General features: G+C 46.0%; 1 protein-coding gene across 7 annotated transcripts in view; it reads right to left on the bottom strand.

Annotated features, from left to right (window-relative positions):
• Window positions 1-7,464: 7,464 nt before the first annotated feature.
• Window positions 7,465-26,267, bottom strand: part of SYBU (syntabulin) — a 129,362-nt gene continuing 110,559 nt past the window's right edge. For all 7 annotated transcript variants that reach the window (XM_027561297.1, XM_027561296.1, XM_027561298.1 and 4 more), the window contains 4 exons: window positions 23,006-23,108; window positions 13,854-14,057; window positions 11,524-11,673; window positions 7,465-9,493 (listed from right to left, as the gene is read on the bottom strand). In XM_027561297.1, the coding sequence (XP_027417098.1) occupies window positions 8,377-9,493; window positions 11,524-11,673; window positions 13,854-14,057; window positions 23,006-23,108 (1,574 nt within the window). In that variant the 3' untranslated portion in view covers window positions 7,465-8,376. The remainder of the gene's footprint in view (window positions 9,494-11,523; window positions 11,674-13,853; window positions 14,058-23,005; window positions 23,109-26,267) is intronic.

The following is a 26,267-nucleotide window of genomic DNA, read 5'->3' as shown; positions in this document are numbered from 1 at the left end:
TCTCAATCAAAAAGCTAGAAATGATTTTAGTCGTGAGAAACACCCACTGAAAGCTGAGATAGGCCAAAACTAGGCCTCCTTGGGCCTAACAGCCAAGTTGTAAAGAAGATGGTGGGTCCATGAAGAGTTTATTTTACTAGCTGCTACTGCTGCTGCTGCAAAGTTGCTTCAGCCGTGTCCAACTCTCTTCAACCGCATAGACGGCAGCCCACCAGGCTCCCCGTCCCTGGGATTCTCCAGGCAAGAACACTGGAGTGGATTGCCATTTCCTTCTCCAATGCATGAAAGTGAAAGTGAAGTCACTCAGTCGTGTCTGACTCTTAGCGACCCCATGGACTTCAGCCCACCAGGCTCCTCTGTCCATGGGATTTTCCAGGCAAGAGTACTGGAGTGGGATGCCATTGCCTTCTCCAATTTTAGTAGCTAGTAACTTGTTTTTCCCATTTACGCAGATTTTTAAAATTTAAGTTCCTCTCCCCTCATCACGGAGAAGGCAATGTCACCCCTCATATCAAAGACAGCTTTTTTCCTTTGTGTCATTTACTTCCACTTTAATGCATCCAAGGCTGCTCCAAGGTTATAGCAACAGCTGATAACACTTTCTGTTTACTTGGCTTTCTACCTTTTTCAGTGTCCGTTTGTCACAGCCTTTGGACTGCTCAGTAACCAGAGTAAGTTTCGAGAGTATCAGATGCTTTTCCACCAGAAGCCTCAATCTCCTAGGGCTGTAAAGAGCCACTTTTCTAGGAGCCTGCTTGTCATCACCCCATAAAACAGATTTCTACCCTTGCAGAGCTGCTGTGGACACTGCTAATCACAAGCTGGAGTGTTACAGAGAAACTCTAGCCGAAAGTCGGTGGTCACCCAAGTCAATCTCCGCCTTTCCCATCAGGGAACTTCATGGCTGTTTAAAGGACTTTGCCTATTTACTGCTCTGATCACATCCATTTTGAGAGCTTCTCAGAGTTCTCCAGCTGCTGTAGAGATGTAGCAGTATTAAAGTGCCTGCAGTTGCAAATCTTTTAAATGGAGGTGGTGGCATTAAGGATTAACCGAGACAGTGTTCAGTACAGTGCCTGATGCACACATAACAGGTGCTCAGCAATGGTAGGTGTTGTGGGCTCCTAGACACACTTCTTTACAAGTCCCTGCACACACTTCCTCCTCGTGGGATCTTGTGCACACCTCCCATACATTACACCACCCATTGATGTTGCAGCCCTTTCCCTGAGCAGAGTGGGGAAACTTGACTGATCTTAACTAAGTTCATTTTTACACACCTTTAAGTTGAACTCTAATAAGAGGAAAGATTTACTTGGTGCTCGGCACCACCTAAGAATTTTAACTATCAATGAATGACTCCTCATAATCCAGGGAGGTGAACATTATCCCCACTACATGTGTAAGGAAACTAAAGCTTGGAAAGGCATTGTGTGCCAGCTTAATTTAAAAGAAATCAGTAAGCTTTGGGAGCAGGTTTTTTAGTGGTTAGGTCAACATTCTAAGTGGACTGTGATTTCCAAAGCCTCTCTTCTCTTGATGAAACTATGAGCTGCCAAAGAGTGAGCTTTTAGGAATTCCTCTCTAGTTCTTAAATGGCGCTAGTGGCAAGAACCTGCCTGCCAATGCAGGAGGTGTAAGAGACGCGGATTCTATCCCTAGGTCGGGAAGATTCCTTGGAGGAAGGCATGGCAACCCACTCCAGTAATCTTGCCTGGAAAATCCCATGGATAGAGGAGCCTGGCAAGCTACAGTCCATGGGGCCGCAAAGAGTCGTACATGACTGAGACACAGCACTGCACAGCACAGTGTGAAAATTAGTAAGACTGCTTTCATTTTGCATTTTATCCATACAACCAAGTCAGAAATAACATGCTGGTTCAGAAAAATTAAACGTCAGTTTAAAATGCCAGCACCTATTGTTTACTGTAGAAAGTGAGGCTACCAAACCACTTCAAACTCTGTTAGCTATTTGATTGCAAGAAAGGAGAGGAAGGATCTTATTCACCATCAAATTAGAGAAATACTGCTGTTGTTAATGGCTTTCATATTCTAGTCTATTAAAGCTATGGTCTAGCAAAATTTTAATTTTTCAGTTATTCAAATAGCTTTGATCAGAAATGATAACTTTCAAGGAACAAGAGCGAAAATATCTCTGAAGGTGAGTCAGGTAGGATTGGCACAGGGAGGAATTCTGTGACCATGAGGAGAAAAGTTCTGATACCTGCCTTTAATAGCATTCAGTAGGGGAGCCTAGGCTTCTCTGGTGGCTCAGATGGTAAAGAATATGCCTGCAATGCGGGAGACCTGAGTTCCATCCCTGGGTGGGGAAGGTCCCCTGGAGAAGGGAAAGGCAACTCACTCTAGTATTCTCGCCTGGAGAATTCCATGGACAGAGCAGCCTGGAGGATTATAGTCCGTGGGACCGCAAACAGTCAGACGTGACTGAGTGACTAACACACACAGACACAAGGGAGCCTGGACTGTGGGTTTCACATCCATAATCCCAGATGCCTCCATGGCCTCTGTAGATGGAATGAGAGATCCTCTTCCCAGTCAAATCAACAGAGAGTGGCCAACGAAGTTCTGTGAGAAATGGTTAGAAAACATCTCCATCAAGCAGAAAACATCTCCATTAAGCATTCAATTGTTTAGGACAGTAGAGGATAGAGTCCTTCAGCATTATCCAGAGTACTTACTCTTCCAACGAACTGAGAGTTACCACCAGGAGCTCTTACATGAACCGGCAGTTTTCAAAGAACTGGTATATGGTGAACTGGCTTTCAAACTGTTCTCAGAGGTGACCCTGGAACCACTGCCGGAGATGAGAGAGAGGCAGATGGGAGGTCTCCAGGCCTGGTGTGCTGTTCCCAGATCTGCACTTTTGTGTGTTCAGTGTATTAGGTTTTTTAATGTTGAAAAATTATTTTGACAGAGACGTGCCGTGCCTTTTACAGAACTTAAACACTGCTGAAATATTCCAGTATTTTAACACAAGCTCTTTTGAGTAGCATTTAAACCTTTTTTTAATTTTAAAATTCTTTGAAATCATTGTATAACGATTAGTTACCACAATCACTGTGACTGAGGGAGAATCTGGTCAAAGCGGAGCCTGCCTTCCTGTGGTTTAAAAATAACTACCTGACTTACTTCACTCTGTAAAGTGGGATCTGGGTTCGTTGTAAAGCAATTATCCTCCAGGGAAGGGCAGGGAAACTACCTGATAGAAACTTGTATTCTATTTGGATTTCTAATTGATTTCTCAGGACCATTGGGCGTTTGTTGACATTCTTTCAAGACTTGATTTCTGTAAACTGCTGTTTTTAATGGCCCAAGTTACTGCTTCATTGTACACATTTTGCCTGGCAAGACTGGGAGTAAGTGAATTTTGTAAAAGAGCTCACTGAGCCAAAATGGAAGTCAGAAACCACCCCAAAACTTTTAAAATGAAAAATCCTCAAGAGAAAAAACGTATCAGACCCAACCACGACTAAGGCAGGGCCTAAGACAAACACAAATCACAGACTTCCTTTTTCTTCTGCCACAAATGCCAGAAACGCCTGGCATCTGAGTGTATTGCATTTTTTTTTTTTTTCTCCTTTCTGAACAGCTCAACTTGGAAAGGTCAGCCTATCCCTTTGGGAAAAATCTTTTCTTGTAAATTGGAACGTTTGCACACAAAACTGTAGGAAATGTTTAACATTTGCTTTGATGGGACAGCAGTTTGTTCAATAGAGTAGAATTGTTCTCCTTTTTCCATTTTCCTGTCTGTTTGTACATCACAGGCACCCAAATTATGGAAAGCAACTTTGAGGAGCTTCTTTCTATGGGGTCAGATGATCCTGTCCACAAAACCAGCCAACGCCTTGGACTTCCGAAACGCAGGCTGTGTTCCCTCTTTTATTTACTCTGAGGGACTCATTTGTAAGAGACTTTGTTCTGAATAAAAGCAGTAATTTTCCACCGACTATACATAGTGAAACCCTGGAAAAGGAGGAGGAGGAGATGGTGGAGGAAGGAAGTGGGAAGAAAAAGAAAAGTGGAATAACCGCTCTAAGTTCTCCTGTTTTACCTTTGCACAAATTTGTTTCCATGTGTATAACACATGTTGTACAGTGTCCAGTGTTTCAATGAATTAACTTTCTGTGAGTCTTCTGGTTTATGTTTTAAAAAGATACAGGTCATTAAGACAACAAAGCAAGTTGCTGTTTGTGATCAGCTGCCTCCAGTGTGATGATCAACATAAACATTTGTGGTTCATGGATAAATCTCCTTCACCAGAACCCATCTTGCCATCCATCTTGAACTGATGAAGAACAGTGCTGATTTTATGTGGTTCTATTCGTTTCTGTAGCAACACATGGATACCAAAAGCACGCTTGTAATTTTTCTTAAAAATGCTTAACTTGGAAATGACGAAAAAATAAACAACACAGGGAGGGATTGTAAGGAAGATGGCCAGATCTAGGTGTTGGTCTGGGCTGGACAGCAGGAAGGGACCTGAGTCAGCATGGTTCATTATTTTGGGAGGCTTCCGATTACTCACTTCCAGAAACGGCTTCCCTTTCATTTCTGCCAAGTCCCTCTGCTACTGAGTGTGTGCAGTGTGAGAACCCACATGTATCCCTGAGGCGTATGTGTGTCCCACGGAAGAAGAGGACTGACTATCCAAGACAACCCACTTCTCTCCACGGCTCCATCTTATCCCTCTCACTTCCCAAGGACTTCCCTCCTTCAATTAATTCTTTCTCTCCTAGGTCATCAGTTTCTTTCTTCATTGGCTCAATCACAAAAGTGTACAAACATTATTTCTTCTCGGTATTGAAAAAAATTAAATCCTTGCAACTCATATCCCCTTATAATTATTACCCACAGCCCGCCTCTTCTTCATAGTAAAACTTCAAAATAAGTTAGCTGCACACATTGATTCTTTCTCTCTTCCACTCACTCTCCAACCTACTCACATCTAGCTTCAATTCCCATTTTTGCAATAAAATGATCTCCACAGTCACTAAGATTTTGTTGTCAAAGCCAGTGGACACCTATCTGTTCTCATGCAACTCAGCTTCTAATAGGACTTCAACACAGTTGACCATTCTCTGCTCTTGGCTTTTGGGATCCTGCCTCCACCAAGTTTTCCTCCTGCCTTTGGGCTGCCTCTCTCCAGATGTTTTGTTGGTTATTCATCCTCTATCTAGATGTGGAAGCACCATAGGACTCAGTTCCCAGCCTTCTCCTCTTTACACCCTCCCTGGATGATTTCATCCATCCCATGGTTTGACATAGTGTGTGAATGCTGAAGAATCCTGGTCCTGATGACTCCTGTGATTTTCACATTCATACACACCATTACTCTCTTGACATCTCAAATTCATTGTTTTAAACTCGTTTCTCTTGGACTTTTCCATTCTCAGTAAATGACACCACTATTGAGCCAGATGCTCAAGTCAAACACTGTGAGACATCCTTAGTTTCTCTTCCTTAAACCCTACCTCATCTCTTCCCCATATTCCACCTATCAGGAAATCACATCAGTTTTCTTTTTAAGATATATCTTTAATTGTTCAACTTCATCTTTATATCCACTTCTACCTCCAAATTGTCATCATCACTCATTCGGACTATCACAATGGTCTTCCTGCTGTCACTCCTGCTCCTGTACATCCTGCACAAAGCAGACAGAGTTTATAAAAAAGAAGAAAAACCAGGTTGTATCATTGCCCTGTATAAAGTCTGTTAATATTTCTCACTGCTCTGGGAATAAATTCAAACCAACCCTCCCACGGTTTGCATGGCCCCATATGAACTAGCTTGTCCTCCCCTTCTCAACCACCTCCTTCCCCTCACTCTGCTTTAGACACACTGGCCTCCTTGATGTCCCTCTAACATATCCAGCCCTTTTCTGCCTCAGAAACTTTGCCTCTGTTCTTTCTGCAACATTTTACCTCCCATATCTTCACTGATTGGCTCTCTTTCATCTGTTAACACTAACATTGTTGGCATTTCTTCAGATATGTGTTCCTTGCCTTTACACCCAAATCTCTTGTTCAAAACATCTTATTTCCTTGGAAGCACTTACCATTATTCAGAGTTAACTTGTTCATCCGATGGCATGTTCTGTGTCTTTCACAGATAGAATGTAAGCTCCCTGAGGGCAGAATCCTTGCCTGTCCCCTTCATTATTGGTAACAGACCTAGCAAGTTGTCTAGGATGAGAGCACCCAATAAGTATTTGTTTGATGAATTCATTCAACAGCTCTGATTAGAACTCCCTATTATGTGCCACCTACCGTTCTAAGCTCTTGACATTTATCTGTGAATAAAACAGAACACAGATCCCTAATATTTTAGTGGGGCAGATGGGCACTAACTAAGACATAGTCAGCAAAAATATAGTATGTCCGAGGGCATGGCAACCCACTCCAGTATTCTTGCCTGGAGAATCCCATGGACGGAGGAGCCTGGTGGGCTACAGTCCATGGGGTTGCAAAGAGTTGGACATGACTGAAGCGACTTAGCACACAAAGCTGATTAGGTGCTGTGGAAGAATTGTTTCTGGGGAAAACTTAGGATATTCTCCAGTCTCTTCCCTTTGTGTGCAAAGTGGAAAAGGCATGTGCTTTGCACACTTGAAACCTTGGCTTCTACAGATGAATGATGACACTCTGAGCAATTTACCTCTTTTAAGGCTCAGCTCCTTTAACTGTAAAATAGAATAATACCCACTTCTCCAGGCTGGTGTAAAGAACAAATGAAATAATACAGATTTGATACTATCTCATCCCTTCCAGTCACCCACCCTCACCCTATCACTCCAAGGACAGGAGCCAAATGGTGCAGTATTTCCTCCCTCTCTGAACCCCTAGCATGCTTTCAAACAAAATCAACCCAAATTCCTGAAAACACTCAGTGTATTTAAATAAGTACAGGGTTGGCCAAAAGTTCGATTGGTTTCTTCTGTTACATCTTATGAAAAAACATGAACAACTTTGTGGCCAACCCAACATGGGGACAAACAAGTGTACGGATAACCGCAGAGCAAACAATCAAAGCTACTTTTACTCAGAAATAATGCTTCGTAAACATTTTTTCAATTGTAGTCTCTATTTATTTCTATTTTTGGCTGTGCTGGGTCTTCATGGCTTCATACACTTTTCTCCGGTTGTGGCGAGCAGGGGCTACTCTACAGTTGCGCTGCAGTACTTGGGCTTCTCCTTGCAGCGGCTTCTCTTGTTGCAGAGCATGGGACTCTAGGGCTCTCGAGCTTCGGTAGTTATGGGGCTTGGGCTCAGTAGTTGCAGTTTCCAGGCTCTAGAGTACAGGCCCAATAGTTGTGGCACACGGACTTAGCTGCATGTGGGATCTTCCCAGGTCAGGGATCGAACCTGTGTCTCCTGCATTGGCAGGTAGATTCTTTACCACTGAGCCACCAGGGAAGCCCAGAAAATAATGCATTTTAAAAGATAGAGTGGGAAGTCCTCGCCTTTATTGAACAATTATTTTTCCCTCTTTATCATGTAATTCCATTTTTACAGTTCCTACTGTTAAAGATGGAAGGGTGTGCCATCCATATAGTCTTTCTTATCATATGCAGAAGTAAAATCACAGAGATAGTTATTTTATAGGAGGATAGAACATTTATTTCAATGGAAACACTAATCTTTATTTTCATCATGCTGAAGTGTGTGGTTACAAACAATTTTCAACAAAACACTATATATAATAAGCAAAAAATAAGTTAATACAATGTAAACCTTACATACAGTTTCATCAATTACCAGGTTTAGGAACACACAAGCCATTTCAGACTCTGGAGCTACATTTAGTTTTAAAAAAACTGCAAACACTCAAACCTTATCAACCCCAATTAAGACACTAAAGAGCTATTCAAGACTTCTTCCAACCCATTACACAAATACATTTTTATTTTTGGTTACAGTCCCCTGCTATGCACAAGACCATTGGAATGCTGTTAACAATTACACATTTTTGAAAAACGGGACAAAGCAAAGCAAGGAGATAACATGCCAGCCTTACAGAAGCTGTCTTGAAAGTGCAAACTCTGCATTTTCTCTTCCTGAACCACTAGGATAATAAGCAGGGGTACCTTGGACGACAAGGGCAGGGTCACGAACATGCTTTCTCTATCACACCGGTGGGACATTGACTGGAACCAGGTCTCCATGCCTTTGAAGATACCTCCGGTTTTCAACAGGGAACAGGCTTTCAACTAAATATAGTGCAAATCAAATACCGAGGAGCAAAGAACGACAGAACCAGACCCGCCACCGGTCGACCCCGCGGCTTCTCCACCGGGCACCGTGCTGCACGGGGTGGGGGCAGGTGGGCCCACCCCACCGAAGCCACATCGTCTCTTTAGGTTTTGATGTGCTCGGTGGTGCGGCGGAGCGAGTGCAGGGCCACCACGCAGCAGCCCCGTAGCAGGGCCCCGATGTTGTACAGGGGATCCGTGCCCCCCCTCTGAGTACTGAACGCCCACAGCACGGTGGGGACCACGGGGGCCCCCACGGCCAGCAGATCCACCAGGAAGCTGCGGCTCCAGTAGCGCCCGGCGATGCCCCCTGCGCGGGCCAGTGGGCCCGGGCCGTCCAGCCTCACCTCCTCCTCCTCCGCCGCCGCCTCCGAGCCCGCAAAATCCAGCTCTCTCATGAGGCGGTTCCCACGAGCCTCGGGACCCGCCGCGGGGGACGGGGTCTCCACGGGAGACAAAAGGATGGCCGAGTTTGGATTCCGGGGAGTTAAATCGACCACGAAGGTGGAAATGGGCTCTGGGAAGCTTTCGGTCGAGTCGTCCCCGGACTCCTCGTCGGGGGTCGCGGCGCTGGAGGAGGGCCAGGGGTCCTGCAGCCGGAGCACGTGCCGGAGGAGCTCGGAGAAGGCCGGGCTGTAGGGCACCACGTCGGTCTGCACCGCCCGCTCCGCCACCGCGCGGCGCCCTCCGCGGCCCACCGCCGCCGCCTCGCCGCCCAGCGCCACGACCTCGGCTCCTGGCAGCTCCGGCTCCGGGATGGCGCCTGTCACCAGCTCCTCCAACACATCCTCGCCGGGGGCCGCGCCGTCTGCCCCCAGCAGCTCGCTGTCGGCCCCTTCTTCCGTGGCCGGCTCCTCCGGGGACAGAGCATCCTCCGTCGGCCCCAAGGCTGCGCCGAGGGCCAAGCCCTTCTCCGGGGACTCACAGGGGAAGTCGAGGCACAGCTCGTCCCTCAGCAAGCCGCTGTGCGCCATCTCCATGCTCTGGAGGAGCGACTCCAGCTTCTTGTTCTGAATGTTGATGTCCACAAAATATTTCTGAATGCCTTTGTCTTTATCGGCCAGGCTGCTCCGCATCGTTTCGATGACCTGTTTGAGTTGCTTGATCTCCTTCCGGGCCTCCTTGAGGGCCAGCTGGGCCTCCACCCGGTGGCACTCTTCCTCAATCCAGTCCTCGCGCATTCGGGCCAGCTGGGACTTCAGCTCCACGATCTCACTCTCCCTAGAGCCGGAAGACAAGGGCGACTCAGAAAGAAAAAAGGTCAACTCTGACACCCGCCTGGAGCCCATGCTCTCCCACCGGAAACGTGCAGGTTATGTAACTTTCTATTTTTTTTTTTCTTTCTTTTGAAGGTATTAGCTCTGAACTGCCCCCCTTTTAATTGTAAAATAGCTAAGATAATAACAGTTACTAGAATCAGAAAAAAAATTTTGCTGTGATTGTTTTTCTCTCCTTTTTCATAGTGTCCACTCTATGTCTGACATGGCACTAAGTACTTTTCAAGCATCCTGCTTAGTCGCTCAGTCGTGTCTGACTCTTTGTGACCCCCATAGACTGTAGCCCGCCAGGCTCCTCTGTCCATGGGGATTCTCCAGGCAAGAATACTGGAGTGGGTTGCCATGCCCTCCTCCAGAACTTCCCAATCCAGGGATTGAACCAGGTCTCCCGCATTGCAGACATATTCTTTATATTCTTTACAGTGGTCTGAGCCATCTTTCAAGCATTATCCTCTGCTTAGTACAGACAGTTTTATTGCACTTTGCCTTATCATGCTTTGTAGATACTATGTCTTTTACAAATTGAAGGTTTGTGGCAACCCTGCTTTGTCAGACACTGATTAGCATTTTTTAGCAATTAAGGTATTTTTAAATTAAGGTTTGTACATTTTTTTTTAGGTATAATGCTATTGTACACTTAATAGACTCCAGTGTAGTAAAACAACTTTTATAGGTGCTAAGAAGTGACAAATTTCATATAAATCACTTTATTGCAATTTGCTTTATTGCAGTGGTCTGGAACCAAACCTGCAATATCTCTGAGGCAATCCTGTACTTAATACTGGAAATTATTTTATTAGAACACATTAGAGTCTCTTAGCCTGCTTTAATCTCCATAGCCTACTCTTTCATATGTCCACAAAACAATTTGGGGAAGGAAAGTCCATATCACTTTTAATTATGTGTCAAAGGCAGAAGACAGACTGATAAACTTTAGCATTGCAAAACAGTTCTGATCATATTCCAATGATAAAAAAACTTTTTTAAACCATAAAAAGTTACATGTTTCAAGGACTTTATGAAATGTTGATAATTCTACCTCTTCTCAGGCTAGATGACATTAGATCCATCCTACACTGAAGGGAATGGTTAGCTTCTTCACAGGACAATATTTCTAGATATTTGTAAAAAAAATGTTTCCTTACATATAATTTCTTCCTAGTCAATGTAAATGTATGTATTCATTCTCTCAGTGACTAGGACAAGACCACATAGTCAGGATACTGACATATTTGAAGAGATGTTGTACATACTGCTTCTTTAAGTTTAGGCTTCACTATTCTCTAGTTTCACTGCCTTTCCACACCTCCCTCCTAGGGATTCAAACCATCCCAGAAATTCCTCAAAACATAAACCAAGACTTCCAGAAAGTATGATCTGACTCATGTCACCATCGATCCTGGTCAGAGCTCTCAGAAAAACTACCAAGCAAAAATCTGGCCTGTCCCAATACGTCAAAGGTCTTTTCTCTCTGAGATAAGATCTCTTAAGCTTGGGCTGTTGTTTTTCTTTTTTTTAATTACCGTAACACTTGGCCAAGAATAATGAACCTTTTCCTTCAGCACAGAAATAGCTTGCAGGAATCACAATGCACACGGCCATCCACTCTCTGACACATACAAACAGGGCTTCATAGGGGCCAGCTGTGTGTGACCCAGTCTACTGGAAGTACGGCATTGTTCCTGCAAGTGTTCTGTCCTTTAAAAATAGCTCTGCACACACCCAGCTCTTCACGTCAAAGCTAGACACACCCAGAAAAAGCAGAGGGTCCCTTCAAACCCAGGAGGGTTCCCTGAACTCCTAAGAGTCAAATCACTCAGGATTATGAAATGACTCTTCTGAGAGACTGAGTTAAGAAATCCGACAAAAATTAAATGAAGTAATTTTTCTTCTGTTCTACAGCGTGGGTTCACATTTCACTTTATGGAAAAAGAAAGCGTTCTAAATCACAGCGTGCAAGGAATGCGACTTCACCTCTCATGCAGTCGGCGCTCGGACTCCTTGAGCTTGGTCTTCAGGTGTCTCACTGTAACCTCTTTCTGCTGCAGAGGGGTCAAGTACTGCTCTGGATTTGGGGGTTTGACACCATGATTTTCACCACAGGACATGTACCTTCCAGACCGCCTGAAACAATCCAAGTAAATGAAATATTACTTTTTCTATAAAAAAGGAAAATTAAGGCACAGCTAAAACAGCTTGAGAAGAAACGGCAGCTGTGTGCCGGGATCTTAAAGCCCAACAGTGAGTGGCCTCACTTTGATCCCTGGGTTGGGAATATCCCCTGGAGAAGGGATAGGCTACCCACTCCAGTCTCCTTGGGCTTCCCTGCTGGTTCAGACGGTAAAGAATCAGCCTGCATTGTGGGAGACACCTGGGTTCAATCCCTGGGTTGGGAAAATCCCCTGGAGAAGGGAACAGTATTTTTGCCTAGAAAATTCCATGGACAGAGGAGCCTGGCAGGCTACAGTCCTTGGGTTCGCAGAGTCAGACATGACTGAGCGACTTTCACTTCTCTTCACTTCACTTCAGAAGGAGAACAGTCATCCACCTGCCACTCTTAGGACTGCGCATAACTGGGAAGATTGAGGGCGGGGCTTTGTCAAGGGGGTGGGGCCAGGAGAGGGAGATTTTCTGTGGCTTAGGGACGATCTCCTGTAAAATAATGCACAATTATCCAGAGACCCACCTGTCAGTTCAGAGTAGGAGGCTGTTATGTTAAAGGACAATGAGTGGGGGCAGGAAGGGAGCGAGATGACCTCGCTTCCACACAATGTGCCACTTGCCTAAAGATCTTGATTGTTGTTGGTTGAATTCAGATTGTTCTGATATCAGTCCCTGACGTGAGTGTGCTGATTTGGTTTAAAGTTTCCTTCTTTTGAAGGGAAAAGAGCTGGTCTACTCGCACCAGATAGGGTTTGTAAGACAGGTGTCCAGCGCTCTGTGAAGCTTCCTTCACTGGAGTCCTGGCCCCTGTCAGGCCTGGCCGAGAGCGGGGCATCCCTCCTGCTCTAAGAAAGCTGACTGTGAGACCCGGATGCCCGGGAGGAGGAAGATGGAAGGAGGAGGGCTGGCAGCTTCTTCCCCAATTCAGGACCTGGGCCAAGCCGCCGCATCCGCCCTGCTGGCCCTGAGCCTGCGCTCCATCCAAGATGGCCCGTGCCCAGCGTCCAGTTCCCAACTGGCCTGCTAGGGCCCATCTGGATGTGCAGTTCCTTTTTTCTGCAACCTCGTGCCTTCCAGGGACTAATTCATTCCTTTCTTGAGCTTCAGATCTCATTTCAATTTCGCTTTTTCAGAGAGGCCTCCTTTGACCCCTCCAAATGGATCCTGTGTCCACTTTTTTTTTTTTTTTTTTTGATGCAGACCATTTTAAAAGTCGCTATTGAATTTATTACAGTATTGCTTCTGTTTTTATGTTTTGGCTGCGAGGCATGTGGGATCCTAGCTCCCTGACCAGGGACTGACCCTGCACTCCCATGCACTGGAAGGCAAAGTCTTTAACCACTGGACTGCCAGGGAATTCCCAGTTCCCAGCTTTTACACAGAATGACAGGTACTTGCAGAATAATCCTAATGCATTTCTGTCATTAGATGGCTACTGTTTTTCTTCTCCTCTGGGCATCAGCATGGGGACCTCTGTTGTTCATGGCTCTATTCCCAGTGCTTCACACAGCACTGGATACAGTGTGGTACTCAGTAAACATCTGGTGTTTGAATGAACCGGCAAACACACGAACGACTCTTCCCCATTCGGAGGGAAATGCGTAGGACCGTCCTACTGCTGCTGTGCCATTTCTCCTGCCCAGCCAGTAATTCCTGGGACTGCTGAGCCTTATTAGAAATTGTGGCTCCTGTCCTTTCTGCAGCAGCCCTTGAAGGATTGTTACTGAGTGCGGGAAAGTAAAGAGATGTGTCATATTGCAGGACAAGGCAGGGGATTGAGAGTTATATGCATGCATGCTCAGTCTCTCAGTCGTGTCTGACTCTGTGACCCCATGGACTGTAGTCCGCCAGGCTCCTCTGTCCTGGTGGATTCCCCAGGTAAGAATACTGGAGTGCCATGCCATGCCTTCCTCCAGGGGATCTTCCCAACCCAGGAATCAAACCTGACTCTCCTACTTGGCAGACAGAATTCTTTACCACTGAGCCACCAGGGAAGCCACTGCGAGTTTTATATACTTTTATATATATATGTATGTATAATTTATATATATATATATATATAATTTTTTTTTTTTTTTTAAAGAGAAGCTTACAAGTAGGACAAACTAAGAACCATGAGTCAGGAGACGGACGGCACTCACCTCATGACAGGGCTACAGTCACTTCCTTTGTAGGAGCCGGAGTTGCTGCTGCTCGGGGAAGAAGGCGCATAACTGGGGTGGATGTTAACGGGACTCAACTGGTTCCTGCAGAGCATGGCCAGAAGGTCCTTCTCCCGTGGGGAGGGTGGGCTGTTGGCAGACTTGTAGGACGAAGCTCCATTGCTCCGCCCGTGGGGACCTCGACTAGGAGAGAAGCATGAAGCATGTTAGAATCCCTGGGGCCGGGGATACCCAAGTGCAAATGTTCTATTCCTTCTTAAACCTAGTCACCACCGAGGAAATCCAACCTATAGGGTTGGAAAGGGTCAACCCTATAATGATTAGAGCAACATGGCTTTATGAGCGCCTTCTTCCCACCTGCCCGATATTTTCTCTCCTGTGTTGTCAGCACTCTGCTGTTCTTTCAAATAGTTTCTGACCATAAAGCTTGTTTTGGATTAAACCCAGCTGCCTGCTAAGAACACAAACCATGTAAAAGGTTGCTTTGGTTTAGTTTTGTTCCAGAGGCTGTTTTAAAGACGTGGCGTCTATTTCAGTATACCTGTTTCTACTTTAAAATATTCAGGTTTTGCTCATGTTGGGTCAGAAAACTGGGGTGGATCATTTGGAGGATCAGGGAGAAGGAGTTTGCCCATAAGGAAGAAGGAAAAAACAGGACAGATAAATATAACCCACATAAATGCATCGTCTATAATTTTAACCACCTATATGTTTTTTCTTTCTGTTCCCAATGACTTGTGGTTCTTTCAGTTGCTGAGTTGTGTCCAACTCTTTTGGATGCTGTGGACTGAAGCCCACCAGGCTTCTCTGTCCATGGGATTTCCCAGCAAGAATACTAGAATGGGGTGCCATTTCCTCCTCCAGGGGATCTTCCCAGCCTAGGGATGGCACCCACATCTCCTGTATTGGCAGGTGGGTTCTTTACCACTGAGCCACCTGGGAAGCCCCCAATGACTTAGCAAAACCTTTATCATTTGACTGCTGAAATATTACCCCTTTTCTTTCCCTGCCTCTTGTCTGGCCCTCTCAGCAAGGAGGTTGTCCCTGCGGTAAAAGCAGCTTTTCCAATGCGCAATTTGAGTGTCATTGGCCTCCTCAAAGCCATTCAGCTTCCAGAATAAAATCCAGACTCCTTAATACAGTGCCCAAGGTCTGATCCCATCCCCACACCACCGCATTCAACCCATCTTCTCCCTGCCCCTCCTCCCCCCTTCCCCTGCATTCCAGACAATTTCATTTCCTGATGGTCCATGCTCTCCATCATCCTTTTAATTCTGAACTTATTTTCTCTGTCTAGAATGTTCTTCTGCTCCCTACCCTGAGCCTCTGGGTACCTCCTACTTTGAGATGGATGGGAGCCTTCTCTGGACTCTTCTTTCTCTAGGCTGGTGTAGGTGCTGTCCCCTGGGGCTTCCCACCCCACTGTGCAGACTTCACCATGGAACTTATCACAGTGCTTTACCACGGCAGACTTGTCTGTCCTTCCCACCAGACTAGGGCATCCTGAGGGCAGAAACATAGCTTGTGCTCTTACATCCCCACTACATCCTAGCACAGGTAGGTTCTCCCTAAATGACTGCTAAGTGAGTAAACTGGGTTGAAATCCTGGCACTGCCACTTACTAGGAACTTAGCAAGTAAGCCACTTACTATTGGGGATATATGAAAACTTTCACAGAGGTGATGTGGAATTAAAGAATGCATGTTGAATACACTGGATAAGCTGTTAAGGGCAATTCAACTGCAAGGTACTATTTTTGGATAATCTTGTTTGAACTTCCCTGTTAATTTAGTTCCATAGATTTGACACTCCCTAAATGGTACCCCACTCCAGTACTCTTGCCTAAAAAATCCCATGGACAGAGGAGCCTGGTGGGCTGCAGTCCATGGGATCGCTAAAGAGTCAGACATGACTTAGCGACTTCACTTTCACTTTTCACTTTCATGCACTGGATAAGGCAATGGCAACCCACTCCAGTGTTCTTGCCTGGGGAATCCCAGGGACGGAGGAGCCTGGTGGGCTGCCGTCTATGGGGTCGCACAGAGTCGGACACGACTGAAGCGACTTAGCAGCAACAGCAGCAGTGTAAGGAATGGATGTGAAAGTTTGACTGTGAAGAAAGCTGAGTGCCGAAGAATTGATGCTTTTGAACTGTGGTGTTGGAGAAGTCTCTTGAGAGTCCCTTGGACTGCAAGGAGATCCAACCAGTCCATTCTAAAGGAGATCAGTCCTGAGTGTTCATTGGAAGGACTGATGCTAAAGCTGAAACTCCACTACTTTGGCCACCTCATGCGAAGAGTTGACTCATTGGAAAAGACTGTGATGCTGGGAGGGATTGGGGGCAGGAGGAGAAGGGGACAACAGAGGATGAGATGGCTGGATGGCATCACGGACTCAATGGACGTGAGTCTGAGTGAACTCCGGGAGTTGGTGATGGACAGGGAGGCCCGGCGTGCTGAAGTTCAAGGGGTGGCAAAGAGTTGGACACGACTGAGCGACTGAACTGAACTGAGTGTAAGGAATGGGGCTTCCCAGGTGGCACAGTGGTAAAGAATCTGCTTGCCAATGCAGGAGATGCAAGAGATGCCGGTCTGATCCCTGCGTCGGGAAGATCCCCTGAAGGAGGAAATGGCAACATGAATCCAGTATTCATGCCTGGAGAATTCCATGGACAGAGGAGCCTAGCGGGCTACAGTCCATGGGGCTGCAAAGAGTTGGACACGACTGAGTACACATACACACAAAACAGTGTAAGGAATGGGCTTTCTTGGTGGCTCAGTGGTAAAGAATCTGCCTGCCAATGCGAGAAATGTGAGTTTGACCCCTGGGTCAGAAAGATCCCTTGGAGAAGGAAATGGCAACCTACTCCAGTATTCTTGCCTGGGAAATCCCATAGACAGAGGGGCCTGGTGGACTAGAGTCCATAGGGTTGCAAAGAGTCAGACACAGTGATTAAACAACAACAATAACGCAATGTAAGGAAGCATCTTAAGAATGTAGAAATTACTTAAATAGGATAGCACATCTATGTCAGGAATACATCTTGATGACATTGCTGCTGCTGCTGCTAAGTCGCTTCAGTCGTGTCCGACTCTGTGTGACCCCATAGACGGCAGCCCACCAAGCTCCCCCGTCCCTGGGATTCTCCAGGCAAGGACACTGGAGTGGTTGCCATTTCCTTCTCCAATGCATGAAAGTGAAAAGTGAAAGTGAAGTCGCTCAGTTGTGTCCGACTCTTAGCGACCCCATGGACTGCAGCCCACCAGGGTCCTCTGTCCATGGGATTTTCCAGGCAAGAGTACTGGAGTGGGGTGCCATTGCCTTCTCCGTTGATGACATTACAAGGAAGTAAAAGGGAAAACGATACTCTTCACGCAGCAGGGCTGCTTTTTGACAGTCTCTCTTTGCAATTTTGATTGCAAGTGTATCCAACAGACACATCTCACTGAGAAACATGAGTGTCAGTATAAGTGTGTGTGCTTGGCTCTACTTGGCTCCAAAATTGCAATTACTTAAAATCTAATACAATTTGAACTAGTACTCAACCCAGTAAATCACATATAAATGAAACATCATGAAATTCTCAAGTTAAAAAGTTCTTTCCTTTTGAAATCATCCAAATGGACTCTGCCTCCTTTTTTTGTGTGAAAGGGGACACTTTATATGGAACAGATGGGCTGATGGCTTTGTGACAAACCAACTCCAGCAACTCTGTGGTAGGGGCGGGGCAGGAAAGAACATGTTCTCTGGCTTGGGAGGTGCTTCTCTCTGCTTCACTTCTAAGTCTGGCACCGACTGGCCTGACTAGTTCTTCATGTGGCTATGAGACATGTGGAGGGTTAACCATTACAAGTTAGGAGAAAAAGTAAAGCCCTCAACCCCTCAACATGATCAACCCCTCATGTTTATCCAGGGAATTTTTCACCAAGAGCCTTCTGCAACCCAAGCTCTGTTGTAAGGGCTTTATGAACATCGTTTCACTTAACTTTGACCATCAGGGCAATAAGATTTATGACAGTAAGACTGGTCAGATGATCATTTTCCTTTTACATTACATGAAGTATGGGAAGTACTAAAGTTATGAGCAATAAATGAAGCTCAGGGGGGAGGAAAGGGCTTTCCAGGTGGTGCTAGTGGTAAAGAACCCCCCTGCCAATGCATGAGATGAAAGAGACTCATGTTCTATCCCTAGGTTGGGAAGATTCCCTGGGGAGGGCATAGCAACTCACTCCAGTATGCTTGCCTGGAGAATCCCATGGACAGAAGAGCCTGGCAGGCTACACTCCAAGGGGTCACAAAGAGTTGGACTCAGCTGAAGCAACTTAGCACGCACCCAAGCAGGGGAAAAAAGAAAAAAACTGGTCTAAGAACTCACAACTCAACTGGGATTTAAATCCAGGTCTCTTAACTCTACAGATATGTCTCCATCTTTCCACAAATGGAGTATATTGTTTTGGGCTTGTAAACAGGTATACTAGCTACTGGCGAGGTATGTGGTTATTAACCTGAAGAATTCACCACCAACTTCTTTAGTTTGGTGCTTGCACTAAGACGTATGATTAGTGACATATACATTAAATGAAGTGAGGATTTTGTAAGAATTCCTCAGCTATACAAAATAAAGCAAAAACTCTTCAAGCTATCAAACACTACTCAAGTACAACTGAGTCTTGAAATATATTTCAGGAAATGAGTTACTAGGCTGTTTGTAAGAGCCAACTTGTAAAAAAGAAACTGCATGCTTTAAATGATCAGTTCTGTCCCCTACATTTAGTTTAGTTCAAACGCTAACTTATGTGGGTACAAACGTGGGAGAAACATCGTGGATGATGATAAAAAAAATTTCGGTGGAGAAGCAGGCTTCCATGCTGGTCAAGGCCGTGCAAAGGCAAATTGGACACTGCCTTCCTAGCCCTCCCCATATGCTGGTCTGGTGGATACAACGAATGCAGTCCACACAGAGAGAGAATTCTGCTACGCTGTGCCCCTTCCTGCAAACCTGCACCAGTAACTGGAAATGAGAGAAACGGGGAGGTGAAGAAGGGATCCTCAGAAGGCACCCACACAGAGAGAGAATTCCGCTACGCTGTGCCCCTTCCTGCAAACCTGCACCAGTAACTGGAAATGAGAGAAATGGGGAGGTGAAGAAGGGATCCTCAGAAGGCACCCAGGGGAATCTCCCTTTGCCAGCCCTTGCCCTTTCCTTCAGGTAACATCCTCACCCTTGCCCTCACCGTCTTCATCATCATTGTCACAGGCTGAACAATGTCCCCCTCCAATTCACAGGTGGAAGCTCTGACTCCCAGCACCTAAGAATGTGACTGTATTTGGAAACAGGGCTTTAAAAAGGGTATTTCTGTTTAAACAACGTGCTAGGGTGGGCCTCAATCCAGTATGACTAGTGTGCTTATAGGAAGAGGGAACTTGGACACAGACACAGAGAAAAGAGCATGTGAGGAAAGAAGGACGAGATGGCCATCTCCAAGTCAAGGAGAGGGGCCGCCGCAAGAAGCCAGTCCTGCCAACACCTTGATCTTGGATTTCCAGCCTCCACAATAGTGCAAAGTGAATTTCTGCTGTTTAGAGCTCCCCAGTCTGTGTTTTTTTGTTATAACAGCCTGAGCAAACTGGTATGATAATCACCATCGCCACCACCAGCACCGTCGGCCGCGGCAGCACCAGCATCTTGCCCACTCATTAGTATTATTTTTATCACTTCCGACTAAAAATAACCATCTAATGACTCTTTTCCTGAGTTATGGGCACTGTGTTAAGGGGCTTCCCAGGTGGCTCTGGCTCCTGCCTGCCAATACAGGAGACATAAGAGACACAGGTTCAATCCCTGTGTCAAGAAGATCCCTTAGAGAAGGGCATGGCATCCCACTCCAGTATTCTTTCCTGGAGAATCCCCATGGACAGAGGAGCCTGGTGGGCTAGTGCATAGGGTAGCAAAGATTTCTCAGTTCACTTAAATCAGGAAGGTGAATGCCATTATTACCCCATTTCCAGAAAAGGAAACTGAGGCTGGGCACTCTGGGTCTTTCTTGTACCTAATAAACGATAGATGCTCAAGTCAAACCCAGGTCCATCTGACTCCAAATTCTTTTTTTTTTTTCTTTTCACTTCTAGCTGCCTCTAGTCAGATTAGAGTTTTGGTTTAAGAAAGAGAATTTCTCAGAAAGACCAGGGAGTTGGCCTTTTCTAAGAGGAGGTCGTTTGTAAATCTTCCAGGTTTTGTTTGTGAAGTGTGAAAGCGTTGGTCCTTCAGTTGTGCGGCGACCCCATGGACTGCAGCCTGCCAGTCTCCTCTGTGGGCTGCCATTGCCTTTGTTTGTGAAATCACCTGTCAAAAATATTCTCTTCAGGACTTCCCTGGTGGTTGAGTGGCCGAGATGCCGCGATTCTAATGCAGGGGTGTGCTGCGTGCTAAGTCACTTCAGTTGTATCTGAATTTTTGCCACCCCATGGCCTGTAGCCTACCAGGCTCCTCTGACCATGGGATTCTCCAGGCAAGAATACGGAGTGGGTTGCCATGCTCTCCTCCAGGAGATCCTCACCCAGTGATGGCACCTGCTTCTTTTATGCCTCCTGCATTGGCAGGCGGGTTCTTTACCACTAGCGCCAGCTGGGAAGCCCAAAAGATTCATAAGCTCTTTAAAAGTTTAGCGTGGATACCTGGAAAGATTGAAGGTGGGTGGAGAAGGGGACGACAGAGGATGAGATGGTTGGATGGCATCACTGACTCTATGGACATGAGTTTGAGTAAGCTCCAGAAGTTGGTGATGGACAGGGAGGCCTGGTGTGCTGCAGTCCATGGGGTCGCAAAGAGTCAGACACAACTGAGCAACTGAACTGAACTGAACTGCACCAGCCTATCCAGAGAAGCTATTCTCAAAACGTGGTCCTGTAGAACACACAGATTACGTGAAACACCCACACCATTCCATCCCAGAAATCCACTGATGATGCTCTGTCTGTGCCTGGGTCAGATTTTTAAAAAGTGAGCATAATGGACAGAACACTTGCCTATTTCAATTTCCTGTCTATTAAGCGTATATCTGATTTGCACATAATTATATTAAGCTATTTTATGTTTAAAACATTAATTTTCCATCACTGAGGGAATTCATGGGTTCCAGACTAGAATATTTTCTCTAAGTCAGTCAGTATACCTGACATTACCTTGGAATTTAACGACAGACTCAAATCCCTTTGAAATGCTTATGAAAATTGGTTTGCTCTTCAGGCCATTTCTTTTTTCTTTTGCTTCTCTGTTCTTTGATGCCTTGCACCACGGGTATGTGCTAATTCCTTGAATGGGTGAGGTAAATGGCTTATTCTCAGAGCAAGCCACATCTGATCTGTACAGAGAATGTTTATAGTCTCATCCTGTGATCCCAGAGGAACTTTATTTCCAAAATACACGGTATTTGGAGATAGAACAATTGTTCTTCACTGCAGACTTCACTCTTTAGTTACAAGTTTGTCTGGCTTCAGCTTTGTTTTTAACAATAAAACTCTGCACTGTGGGCCTCAGATCCCTTTATAAATATTAGCCACATCTTCTGCTCACCCAAGAGAAGTAGGAAACATTTGCTTGCTCAGTCCTGGAAATGCAAGCAGTTAGAAACTAAACAGTTTTTCTCCAGAAAAGGGACCTTAAGAATCATGTGGTCCAACCTCCTTTTTACACATTCGGACACTGTGGTCCAGGACAGTCAAGGGACCCATCACCCCCGGTGTCACGTGACTCACTCCGTCGCTTTGTTCAGGTCCCGGCCCAGAGCTAACCTCATCACACAGTCTCCCAGAACCAGCCTATCCAGAATATACCACACACTGTGGGTCTCTGTATCCTTATTCTGCACATTAAAAAATATATATATTTATATTATTTACATGCATTCATTATCTTTCTCTCCTAGAACAAATATATAGTTTTCCTAAGTTTTGTTTACTGCCATATCTCTAGAGACTGCCTCATAATGGATGCTCAATAAATTCTAATTGAATAAATGAAGCTACAGATGGCAGCAGAGAGTCCTGGGGCTGACAATGTGTCCCTCCAAACGTGAACGGTGGCCCCCTTTTTCCTCATGGTCCTTCTCCCCCCCAGTCCAAACAGCACCGATCGTGTGCTGATGTTTACTGTGCTTCAAACACAGCAAACACACTTTACTCAATTAACTAGTTTAACCCCAACTATAAACCCTACAGGGCTTCCCAGATGGCTCAGCAGTAAAGAACCTGCTTGCCAAAGCAGGAGACGTGGGTTCAATACCTACGTTCAATCCCTAGGATCGGGAAGATCCCCTGGAGAAGGAAATGGCAACCCACTCCAGTATTTTTGCCTGTGAAATCTCATGGGCAGAGGAGCTTGGCAGGCTCCAGTCCATGGGGTCACAAAAGAGTCAGACATGACTCAGCAACTAAAGAACAATAAATAAACCCTACAAGGTGGGTATGACTATTATCCTACTTTCCAGATGAGGACACTCCGGCATAGAGAAGCTGAACAACTTGCTGGGGTCCACAAGGCCTGGGGTTGGTGGTGCTGGCATTCTAACTAAGAGCCCACAGAGGTCACTATTCTGTTAGACTTCTTCTTTTGGGGGGTGGGGGGCACCCCGACCTATGAACTTTATACTTTCTTCACCCCTTCCCCAAGTGAATATTGGGGGTGGCCCAGAGGATCACCATGCTTCTTTCACAAAAAGGAAGCTCAGCTAGAGGCAAGAAAAGGGTGAAGTCAGAGGCTTTACGGCCAAGAGGACAGATTCAAGAAGGCGGAGGCTGGGTGGGAAGTGGGGACGGGAAGACCTGATCCACAGGTGAGCACACGGGTGGGGGCCGGAGAAGCAGGGCTCCCCGAGCGGGGGACGGGATGAGGGGGGAGCCCCGCATGGGCACACGCGGGGCCAAGCACGAGACCACGGCAGGTAAGGCTGGGCAAAGTACCAACCGTGAATCACTGTAAAATGCCACCAACCCCAAACCCATTCACTGAAGAATCACAAAACGGAAATGGACAGCAGTAAAGCCAGGTGTCTAGGAAAACAGGTTAAAGACAGGTAAGACACCCGTGCATCGCGTCTCAATGAGGACAGAGCCGGAGCTGGAGGCGGGCCTACTTGCGTGAGAAAGAGGACCGCTTGCTCCCGGCGGCAGACATGGGGACCTCAGGAGCCGAGATACTGCCGGTGCTGCTCGAGGAGCTGAAATCGGCTTCACTACCTGAAAAAACAAAGGCGGGGGAGAAGCATGAAGGACAGGAAACTCGAAACCCGAGAGCCCGCTGGCCGATGCCCTGCCCTCTGAGGTCCCCGGCTCCCGCGTTTGCACACGGACGCAGCACGTGGCGGGGTTCCAGCGCTCCCAGGCTCCCACCGTTTTCCTCAAAGCCGACGAGAGGAGGCGCAGGCATGAGGACAGCATCGCCTAAACACTGCCTGGAAGCACCGAGAGGCCGGTTTCCTAGATGCCCGGCTTCCCGCGGACGAGCCGCGGTCACCCGGTCCGGAGACAGCGCCCGCCGCTCCCTCCCGGTTCCCCGGGCGCGCCCGGAACATGAACGCGCCGACCCCAACGTTCGGCAGCATGAAAAGCATGGTTGTCAGCCCCAGAGCGGTTTTTCCAAGAGAGTTTATCTTTCGGCTTTGCAGTCGGCTAGCCATACTTGAATTTGGCACGTTCGGGTCTGGAGATAATCAACCGGTTCGAAATAGGAAAGCCTGCGCTCCAGATAACAGCTCCAAGCCCCGCTATCTGATCTTCCTCCACTTCTCTGACCGCAGCTGCAGCTTTTCTATGAAGAACACAACCTTAACAGAACAGCAGGAACTTAACATTTCCAGAGAGTTGTGAAAAAAGTTCACAGTGACCAGTGATGGAACATGGGAATGATCATTGAAATTTGAAACCGCAGTTTTTGGGGGTGGGTGGAGGGGTTGTTTATTAGTTTACAAAGATCACAGTACGTTTTAAGCACAGACTAGGGTTCAGCGTATAATTGAAAACATGCTGTGTGGTAGAATAATTAACATAAATTCATTTTTAACAAAACAAAGTTTTGAAACAGTAATAATGAAAACATTCCATGGATTGTCTGGAAGTTCAGGGGCATGGAAGAGGTAACAGGACAACAGGAAGAAGAGAGGATTTTTTTTTTTAAAGATGAAATTCCAAATGCTTTTGGAAAAATCAATTGAGGCACACAATTTTATTCGATCTTGTTTCTCAACTCCTGTGCCACAATTTGTGACTCTTCTGGCCTAGAATTCAGAACCAGATCACATTTCTGATTGAGGAAACTATGAATAATCTAAATCCCCTGAGTTTCTGATATGCAGTGACTAGTAATCATTATTATTTTGAATTTAATTTTATTTTTTAGGCTGCGTTGTGTGCATGTAGGAGCTTAGTTCCCCAATCATGGTCAAACCCATGCCCCCAGCTTTGGATGCACAGAACTTTAACTACTGAAGTCCTGATGATCATGACTCTTTATTGAGAACCTACTAGGTTCCAGACTATTGTTCAAGATTCTTTCTATTCCTTGACCTATTAATCTTGACATCTTGTAAGGCAGATATTAATCTTGTCTTCTACTGTTGAGGAAACAAAAGCTGATTTATTTGCCTAAGGCTTGTGGGTGATGAATTCTGTCCAGGACCAAATCCCCATGCTACCCCTGTGATAACATGTCCCAAGAAGACCGTAAAAGAAGCGGGAGCTGGGGAGGTTCCTGAATAAACTACCATCTCCCTGACAGCCAAGATGAGCCACGAGGACAAGAGGTGGCCAGACTGGCCCACTGGTGAACAAATGCTCTTACTGATGGCATGTTTTGGTTTTGCTGAAGGGGGAAGCAAGTAACAGCAAGGCAAAGAGAAAGACCCCTTGTCTGGTTTCTAGGACCTCTCGGGAAGGTCAGCCTCTTCTGGAAAACAGATCAGGAAGGACCCCTTAGGGCAGATGACAGCTGCGAATCCCAGCTCCCAGCAGAATTCTGGGAGGATTACAGTAGCAATTTATCAGAACCAGGACTGGCTATTCCTTCTGGATTTGAGAGACTTTGTCTAATGATGTAATGAACTCCCAGAAGCTCCTTGAACTTAATTAGTTGCCTCTGAGTAATGCGTTGGCTAAACTATAGTATTTCACAGTTTCAAGGACTCATGATTGGTAATGCTACCGAGGAACACAGTAGCCCTGACAGTCTACTCCAACTTTGTCTGCTAGCAAATTACCAGGTTGGTTATAAAATGATAAAGGTGGATGATTTTCAAAAATAGGTCCTGTGGTTGCAGCCATCAGGGGTAAGATATTATTTTCTGATGTAAAATTATTACTCTGAGACACCCAATTTTCATTCTTTAAAAGGTATGCAAAGACCCATCAATATAATTTGACAGCCTGCATAAAAATGGAAATTCTAGAACAGAAACAGATGTTTGCTGAAAATCCATTGTTATTTAACGATGCCTCTGACCTGCAGTTATTGTGTGTGTGTGCTAAGTTGCTTCAGTAGTGTCTGGTTCTTTGTAACCCTGACCCCATGGACTGTAGTCTACTAGGTTCCTCCATCCATGGGATTCTCTGGGCAATAAAACTAGAGTGGGTTGTCATGCCCTTCTCCAGGGCATCTTCTCGCCCCAGGATCGAACCCGCATCTCTTACGTCTCCTGCACTGGCAGGTGGGTTCTTTACCACTAGCGCCACCGGGGAAGCCCCTCTGCAGTTATTACGTACCCTGAACTGAAGGGACCACGTTGTTCTACATTTACTGCTCCTGGCACTCAATATATGACTTGTTAGTGTTTGCAGGGCCTAGGGCACTTTGTCCCTGTGCTTTTCTAGCTTACCTTGTACACGTCAGAAAGAGACTGAGAAGACCCATCCAGGGTACAACTGTATTCAGGACTATCTGAGTAACATTATAGTGAAGAATGTAAATGCTACTTACCTATTTCTGTTGATGACTTTTAAAAATATATTTACAGTTTGCTTATTGTCATGTAAAGTCAATGCACTCTTTTTAAAAAAGGGATATACAGAAAAGTCAATTTTACTATGGCATCTGAATATATTCTCCCCATTTACTAAACAGGGTAACTAAGAGGACAGCTGGAGACCTGAAAACCTCTTATGTATCTATTAGCTGCAGCAAAGACACCAAGAAGGAGAGGCACTCTTTATGTATTTCCTTTAAACAGTGTATGCAACTAGATGATTGTAGTGGGTACTGTATGTAGTTCAATGCTCTTGTGGGTCACTGCTGCTGCTGCTGCTAAGTCGCTTCAGTCAAATCTGACCCCATAGACGGCAGCCCACCAGGCTCCCCCATCCCTGGGATTCTCTAGGCAAGAGCAATGGAGTGGGTTGCCATTTCCT

Source organism: Bos indicus x Bos taurus, chromosome 14 (assembly GCF_003369695.1).
Source record: "Bos indicus x Bos taurus breed Angus x Brahman F1 hybrid chromosome 14, Bos_hybrid_MaternalHap_v2.0, whole genome shotgun sequence".
In the NCBI taxonomy this organism is placed as follows: Eukaryota; Metazoa; Chordata; class Mammalia; order Artiodactyla; family Bovidae; genus Bos; species Bos indicus x Bos taurus.
Note: the sequence above shows the minus strand (reverse complement) of the source record. Positions and strands in the feature narration are given on the sequence as shown.